Source organism: Micromesistius poutassou, assembly GCF_964030765.1.
Source record: "Micromesistius poutassou genome assembly, chromosome: 6".
In the NCBI taxonomy this organism is placed as follows: domain Eukaryota; kingdom Metazoa; phylum Chordata; class Actinopteri; order Gadiformes; family Gadidae; genus Micromesistius; species Micromesistius poutassou.
The window spans coordinates 4,481,749-4,490,241 of record NC_140276.1 but is presented as its reverse complement, the minus strand read 5'-3'; the positions used below and the strand labels follow the sequence as shown (position 1 = coordinate 4,490,241).

General features: G+C 46.9%; 1 protein-coding gene across 2 annotated transcripts in view; it reads right to left on the bottom strand.

The window, feature by feature from the left end:
* Positions 1 to 226: 226 nt before the first annotated feature.
* Positions 227 to 8,493, bottom strand: part of flt4 (fms related receptor tyrosine kinase 4) — a 47,823-nt gene continuing 39,556 nt past the window's right edge. The window contains exons 21-30 of one of the 2 annotated variants that reach the window (XM_084469768.1): positions 7,952 to 8,147; positions 6,020 to 6,114; positions 4,571 to 4,693; positions 4,253 to 4,364; positions 3,501 to 3,600; positions 2,757 to 2,862; positions 2,374 to 2,498; positions 1,482 to 1,602; positions 1,314 to 1,393; positions 227 to 844 (exon numbers count right to left, since the gene is read on the bottom strand). In XM_084469768.1, coding sequence (XP_084325894.1) covers positions 658 to 844; positions 1,314 to 1,393; positions 1,482 to 1,602; positions 2,374 to 2,498; positions 2,757 to 2,862; positions 3,501 to 3,600; positions 4,253 to 4,364; positions 4,571 to 4,693; positions 6,020 to 6,114; positions 7,952 to 8,147 — 1,245 coding nt within the window. In that variant the 3' untranslated portion in view covers positions 227 to 657. The remainder of the gene's footprint in view (positions 845 to 1,313; positions 1,394 to 1,481; positions 1,603 to 2,373; positions 2,499 to 2,756; positions 2,863 to 3,500; positions 3,601 to 4,252; positions 4,365 to 4,570; positions 4,694 to 6,019; positions 6,115 to 7,951; positions 8,148 to 8,493) is intronic. The other variant, XM_084469769.1, reaches the window with a different exon arrangement.

Genomic DNA, 8,493 nt, shown 5'->3' with positions numbered 1-8,493 from the left:
ACATGCACATACATTATAGACTATAAAGCATGCACCTTTTATGTATTCATTTTTAATACAATTCTTTTCTTTTTAAATTAGGTAAAAGGACTTAACGTAACCTTGAGCTTATTGTAGAAAGTGCTTTATAGAACTAGAGGCAAGTCCAAGTTGGTTCAGCACTCTAATTATGGGAACAATTTAAACATGTTATGGGACAACAAAGTGAGAATCTAATGCAAAATATGTCATGTTGTTTAATTTTTTGCCATTAAGGGCACATTTTGTACAAAATAAACCACGGATGAATACTCTGTATATAAAAGATAAAAATATAACTGGGTGAATATAATACTTTTGGTTGTTTTTAACATAGTGTCGCCACCCAGTGGCTGGCACAGAAACTTTAGGCACACAGTCAGTCAGTTTTCAGTCGGTGGCACAGGCAGGGAGAAGAGTGCATTGAGAGGAGCTTTGGCTATACTGGAGAGGTCAAGGTCGCGCTGTGGACCCTATAACACCGGGCTAATCAGTGATTTCACATTATCCTCCATGAAAAAAGGGAGAACTAGCTCGATTTACATACTTTCCATTTTAAACACGACCCCTAGTGGTCCACACTGGCAGTGATTTGTTTTTTCTCTTCCGCTCCTATATCTCCGGAGCTTTGCAGGTAGACTATAGATTGGAAGTGGCCGGGCAGGTGGGGTCTGCCGAGGAGAAGAAGTCAGAGACTCCGCCGTGCTCGGACAGCTGGCCGTACTCGTTGTTGTAGAAGGTTTGTCCGGAGAGCTGGCTGTGGAAGCCCGGTCGATGCCGGGAGCCGGTTGAAGCCTGGGAGCCCGTCAGACACTCTGTGCTCCTGCTGGTCACATGAAGAACAGCCGTTACCAGCTGTTTTGATGAACGCTGACGTTGAATTTTAACAAATCAAATCACAACCAAGGGGCTAATGCTGGTGAGTGAGGTCAGCTGGTAGCTGTCAGTGTTTGCAGTCTGTAGACCTAATTTTTAATTATCTTATCAAGTAATAAAGTATTATATATAAATATAATATTTTTTTAGAAATTTATAATAAATTTTTATTATAAATATAATATAAGTAATAATATTCTATTAGTATTTCCATTGATATGTAGGCTTTAACATGCAAAGGCACTCTAAGGTTCTCTCTCTCCACTATATTCTAAATATTTGCATGTTAATAACACCATGAAAAACTTAATCTTAAATGACTTGAATGATGAGCTGTTTCGCTGATAGATTAGTGATGTGGTATATAGTGGGGCTTTTTTCACTCCCATTTCCCCTTTCCCCACTCCCGTTTCTTCTACCTTGTAGACATCGCAGTCTGGTGCTCAATTATCTCAAACTCTTCCGAGGCCAGAACCATGCCACTGTCTGTCTGGTTGTCCTGGAACCCAAAGCAAAGTCAATAAAACATCGGTCCTCTTCACAAAGACAGCCTGTTTGTTAAGCACCTTGGAAGGAACAGCCCTCACCTGGGGAGACTTCTGTTGATGCAGCTCCAGAGGTAACTCCTCAAAGGTCTTCACCCTGGGCTGGCACATCTTTGACGGAGCCACGAACACACACCCAGGGAACGGCACGCAGTTATAATACCTGACCGGGAAAGAGGCGAAAGGGTAGGGTCTGGTTAGGAATGGTTCTATGAAATGGCTATGAATATATGTATTTGTCCTGAACTTGGACAATATGTCAGTTCTTATTAATACATAAAATTGACTTATTGACTTTAAAATCTTATAAACCAACTAGATTCACCGTTGGGATCAGTAATTAAAAGTGCAGGGATGCATTCAAACATAAATCATTTTTTATATGAGTGGTAATATGTACACTGATCTGGTATTCTTCTTTCCCATCTGGGATTAATAAAGAACATCCACGTCTCATCCTCTCCCCTCCCAGATAAAAAAAACACCTGGTCATTTGACTTATTGGATCTCTATAAAGCCAAACGTGTCTTGGTTCTGAACGTGTATGTCGCGAGACTATCGTGCTCTGTGATCCCTGGTGCTGTCGCCTTAAGTGCTCAGTTATGGTTGGACGTCGACGCAACGACCACGCAGTCGCTTCCACACACGTCGTCAACCTGTTTCGGTTCTGCGTCGGGTTTTAGCCGGCGGGACCAATCACAGCCCTTGCTGCTGCGTCGCCTTCGCCGCGAGGTTGGAGTCCCACGTCAGGCCCTTGCATCCTTGCGGTGGACCCAAGGAGGGTCCGCCGCGAGGGCGTAACGGGTCCCGTAGACCCCCTTTGCGTTGCGTCGATGTGCCACCATAACTAAGCCTTTAGTCGGCCTGCCCCTCCCCCCGTGGGGGGGGTAGCCCGGTGGTGCTGCTGCAGCAGACAGGGGGAGACTGGGGGCACCTGGCGGGCAGAGTGTTGCAGGTCATCCTGAGCTCCTCCTCAGACGCCGGGTGGGATGAGGTCTGGGAGAAGCCGTCGTCCTCCGAGCTCTGGGACTGGTTCAGGGGAACGTAGTCCTTCCCATCCTGGAGGGGGGGGGCGGAGTAAGAGTCAGAGAGATGAGTCAACACATCATCACTTGAAAATCCTGTTTGGGGGGGGGGGGGTGTCGGTGTGGTTGTGTGTGTGTGTGTGTGTGTGTGTGTGTGTGTGTGTGCGTGCGTGTGTCGGTGTGTGTTCAGGTGTATGTGTGTGTGTGTGTGTGTGTGTGTGTGTGTGTGTGTGTGTGTGTGTGTGCGTTTTTACCACCACCACAACCACCACCACCACCACCTCCACCTTACCGGCAGGCTGTTGTCTTGCAGAAGGTCCCCGAGGATCTCCATCAGGGCTGGGAAGGTGGGCCTTTCTCTGGGCTCGCCCTGCCAGCACGCCAGCATGATCCCGTATCTGTCAGCAGGGGGCAGCATAATCCCACAGAGGAAGGCGTGGGTTGGTTGGCCGTATTTCACCCAGACACAGTACATTAGAAATGACTGGAGTCTGTGACTGCTGAATGTATTCTGAACGTTGGTGAGGCCAAATGGGTCCTCAGTTTCATCCCATTATGATTGTTCTGGGGGAATTGAATTAGAATACCATACAGTGCTTGCTATGCATCTTCGCTTGACAGCTGAAGTATTACAAGTCATTACATTACATTATTTATTTCGCTGACGCTTTCATCCAAAGAGACCGACAATAAGTGCATCCAACCATGGAAATACAACCCAGGACCCAGGCGAGAATCCCGACAGTATACAAAATGAATCAACTCTGCAAACTGCTTCCACTGCTAAATTTCAAAAACTTTTTGTTTCATTGGCCGAGCTGCAGTTTGACCCGATGAGGGTCAATGTGCAAGGGGGTGGGGGTGGGGGGGGGGGGGGGAGATAGTGTAGAGTTTCTGCTGTCCTGATGTCAGTGGGAATGGAGACAGCAGATGTCTGCGGGGAGATGGTTCCGGCACTGTGGTACCAGCCATTAGTCATTAGTCATTGGTTCCTTGGATACAAAGAGGATCAAGGGACACGATTCTGCCCACTTACATTTCAGGGGAGGCGGTTTCCGGGGCCCTCATCCTAGTTCCGTCCTTCAAACGCTTACAGAAGTCTTCGTCAATCTGGACCCCCGGGTATGGAGACGCGCCTACAAAAAAAGGACCGAGAGTTGGAGGACGGGGCCGCGTTTCACATAATTAAACGCGTTACACCTGCTAGGTTTGACATCCTCGAGACGTCGGCGATGGAGCGATGCCAGTGCACTGTGAAGGCGCCGGGATTCGCTTGGCTTCTGAGACTGGTGTTACGCAGTAATCCTATACATATCGGGGGACCATGTTTCATGTCATCAAGCGAATGTGCAGTCTACAGAGACACACAGAGCCAGACATTCTGATCGCAGGCAGTGTGAGTCTCTGGTGGGTGGATATTGGATATAAAAATGTCAGATTTACCATTCAACATGACACAGTACAATGTGTGTGTCCGTCGAGTGTATAAAGTTGTGCAGGAGAGAGGTGAAGAGCTCCAGTCTAACCCCACTCCCATAGCTGCGTTCTGACATCCCGTTTTGGACTCAACTCGACCCCTAAAGGGGGAATATTGTTGCTACTGTTACGGCTACACTGACAGATCCTTCACATCCCATGTGAAATGCTCTTTTCTTCAAGTATATGCTGGGTGGAGGCGTGGGTGTGTGTGTGTGTGTGTGTGTGTGTGTGTGTGTGTGTGTGTAACTGGGGTACATATGTAACCGGGTGTACTGGGGTCACGGTTATTTTTTCTCTCCTTTGTTTTACCCAGAGAGAAGATTTCCCAGAGGAGGACTCCAAAAGACCACACATCACTCTGGCTGGTGTACAGCTTATCAAAGATGCTCTCCGGCGCCATCCACTTCAAAGGCAGACGAGCCTGAGAGAGCACAAACCAACAACACATAGCTTTGTTACACAGACACAAACAGAGGCCGCTAATCCGCACACAGGACCCAATGGCTGCCATTTTAACAAAAATACATGAATAAATCAAATAAAAAACTTTGACGGATCAGGGCACACTATCAGCCGGTGTCAGGTCACACATGTGGAATGACAGGCAGACCTTGAGTCCATTCTTACATTTCCTTTCCTGACATAGTCGGGGTCTTTGTATATGTCCCTGGCCAGGCCAAAGTCACAGATCTTCACGATGTTGTCCTCTGACAGGAGAATGTTCCGGGCAGCCAGGTCTCTGTGGATACACTGTAGATACAGACAGGAGCCCAAATGGATTATAACCCTTTGTGTTTGAGGTGTGTGGGGGGAGTTGTGTGTGTGTGTGTGTGTGTGTGTGTGTGCGTGTGCAAGTGTTTAGATGTGTGTGTATGTATGCGTGTGTGAGCTGTTTAGGTGTGTACGTGTGTTTGAAGGTGTGTATGTGTGTGTGTGTGTGTGTGTGTGCATGCACGCGTGTGGTTTTGTGTGTGCGCGTGTGAGGTGTTTAGTTGTGCAGTCGTGTAGGGGTGTGTGTGTGTGTGTGTGTGTGTGTGTGTGTGTGCACATGCATACATGTGCATGCAGGCGTAGGGTTCTGTGTGTACGCGTGTGTTGAGGTGCGTGCGCGCTTGTGTTTAGATGTGTGCACGTGTGTGTTTAGGTGTGTATGTGTGTGTTTAGGTGTGTGTACGTGTGTGTGTCTAGATGTGTGTATGTGTTTACAAATGCGCCTGCGTATCTGGACAGCGTCTCGCCGCCGTCACAGTCACCACCGAGCCATGGTTCCCATCACAGCCCAGAGAAGCGTGCTCTCGCCGCAACAACTGCTCAACCTCACCAGAAGGACGTGAATCAGGCCCACTCGGCCCGTATGAATCACATCTTCTGTATAATAATATCCCACAACAAAACTATTCCGCTTCGTGGCTAGCCCGGGTCTGAATGCACTGGCAGAGCGCTGTGCTGTTTTAACAGGTGTTTGTTTAAACCCAGCCATCACCGAGACACTAGACACAGCTGTGCCTGCGTTAGGACACATTATCACAGAGCAAAGCCTCTTTTTTTTTTCCTGCCCGCCCGAGATCATTCGGATAAGATTGAAACGGACGATTATGTTGTTTTTATTGGTGCAGGTGACGCTGCCGCATTTCAATTGGCCCATCCGTCTGCAAAGTTGTGAAGTTCCGCCTCGCTCGGCGCTGAATATTGCAGCGTCGTTTGCGTTTCCATATAGGTACATTGTTAATCTTACACCGCCCCTTCACCTCGCGCACTAACGGCACCTCTTCATCACCCTCCTTTCCTCGTCCATCATACGTTTACATTTCTTTCAAACGCGAGTGTTGCCGTGTTGCTTTAAATTCTCGCAGCAATCACAGCGGGGGAGCACAGGAAGTCCTTGCAGACGGACAGAGCTGACCGTCATTTTGATGAACGTGGACATTGAAGTGACATTCATGGGGCTCATGCTGGTGAGGGAGGCAACCTCAACGTGTTTCCAATCTATTCGTTCATATTAGAGATAAAATAAATGTGTGCTGCCGACTGTGTATTTTGATCAGAACAAGAGGCTGTGGTGTGTTAATAACACACCTTCCTAGAGGCCAGGAACTCCATTCCACGAGCCACCTGGAAACTGTAGCAGATGAGGTCCTCAATCGTCAGAGGGCTTTTCCACAGGTCCTCCACTGGAGAGGAGGGGGAAGAGGATGAGAGTGAGATAAATACGTTGTGCGTCAAGTTAGGTTATATCACAAGGTTACATCACGATGTGATGTAACCTCCATTTATGACCAGGTTGGAGATCACTTCGGTGACGTGCATTGACCCTTTTCACTCTGTGGGTAGTGGGGTAACTTCTGGTTCCTGTCATCTCCACAGTGAGTTGGTTTCATTTACGTCTGGCTCAACACCCACAGACATATATACATAGACATCCCATTGAGTGAACAAGCTACAAGCCAACGGATTAGCTGTGGTTTTCCTGATCTAAATCACTTTAAAGTTTACATTTCTCATTAGATTTCAATGTGTCATGTTTACAATCATGTGAAATTGAACTATATATATTTAATATTCAAGATTTGGTATTCCTTTGTATTTTTTACTCTATGCAGTTCATAACCCCTTAAAAAACGACTTGTTGCAATCGTTAATGCTAATGAAAATGTGCAGCTCCCCTGTTTACTTTTGTTTGACTTTGCCTCTCCTATACGACGACAATGCTGATTTACCATGCAAAGGCCAAGGCAGCGTCTATATATATACGTCCATGGCACCAGTCTGATCCATGTGTATTTACTTGACTAATTGTGTCCATAATGGTGCACTGCAATACAGAACATGCGTTCCAATACCCAAACTACCACACTATTTAGTATGCCAGAAAAATGTCCCAATACATAGTATGTGAAATGCAGTGTGAAAACCTGGTATTGTACGCCAACAACGGATGCTGTACTACATCCAGCACAGCAGAAGATTCGTGGGTGGCACTAAAGGTATGCTAATCAGTGAATTAAACTGTAGTATGTCCCAATTGTATGCATTCTGTGCGCAACAGGTCATAGTTTGTAAGGGCAGCTGCAGTACATGCTAAGTAAAAATAAAAATCATGTGATTTGGAACACAGCCTAATGAGAAAAACGGGAAAAGAGTCGAGCGTGTTCATCGTGGTGTCACTTCAGGACAAACACAGGTGTCGCTCATAACACTAATTATGGGTCTGACGCTCATTAAATGTACCAGGGGTGCACAGTGATAGACTTTTCTCCACATAGAGTCCACTATCTGTGCCCTGGTGCATAAAAGTAGCAGACCCTTAATTAGTGTTATGAGCGTGTTACATTTCTAGAGGATACACACGTACACACACGTACACACACAGACACACACACACACACACACACACACACACAAACTCAATCACAAACACACACACACACACACACACACACACACATACAGAATAAATGCAGATAATATGCACACAGACACACACAAACTCAATCACCAACACACACACACACACACAATAAATGCAGAGAACATGCACACACACACACACACACACACACACACACACACACACACACACACTGAATCACAAACAAACACACACACACACACACACACACACTCACTTGAACAGAACACAAAAATCCAAAAGATACCCACACACACTCAACGACACACACACTAGAGATGTGAGGTTGGCGGTTGCAGCCGCAGACTCCGTGGATCGGAAATAATATTTTAATTAAATTCGGGCGGGTGGCGGTTTAACCAATCAATTTAAAAATATATTAAAAATATATAACAACCGGCGGACGGCGGCCGGGCCGGTTTTGAATATTCATCAAAAACATTTGTGAGGATGGATGGCGGACGGATGATGCGTTTTTTTGATGCGGTTGCGGATGAAATAATAGCCCATCCGCGCATCTCTAACGCACACACAAACACACACACACACACACACACACTCAATCACACTCAATCACACCCACTTGGCAGCACACTCACGTTTCTCCACAGCAGGAGGGGTCGTCTGGGGACTGGGTTTGGTGAAGGTGCGGCTCTTGGGGGAGGAGGGGGGGGAGGAGGAGGTGGGGGCAGGGTAGGAGGGATAGGAAGGGGTCGAGGGGAGGTGTCCTCTCTGGTCCACGCGCCCCGCCTCGATCATGCGTCTCACCTGGCTCTGGGTCTTAGGAGAGCGGTCCTGCAGGGGACAACGCTGTCATCACCTCTCCACCGAAACCCTAGGTGTTTAGGTGTGCAGGTGTTTAGGTGTAAAAGTGTGTGTGTGTGCGTGTGTGTGTGTGTATGCATGTGCATGAGGTCACACACGGCCGTCCCGCAAGAGACTTCGTTGTGAGGATGGTGTGTTTACCCCCACATAAAATGGGTTTTAATCGAGTAAAATAAAATAACAATTATTTTGTTGTATTATTAATAATAATCACTTTGTTTGTATAGCACCTTCAAAACAAGTGCTGTGCATCAAGACAGAAAAATAGCAACAATAAAATAGCCGTTACATTCACAAAAAACAGGATAGAGATGAA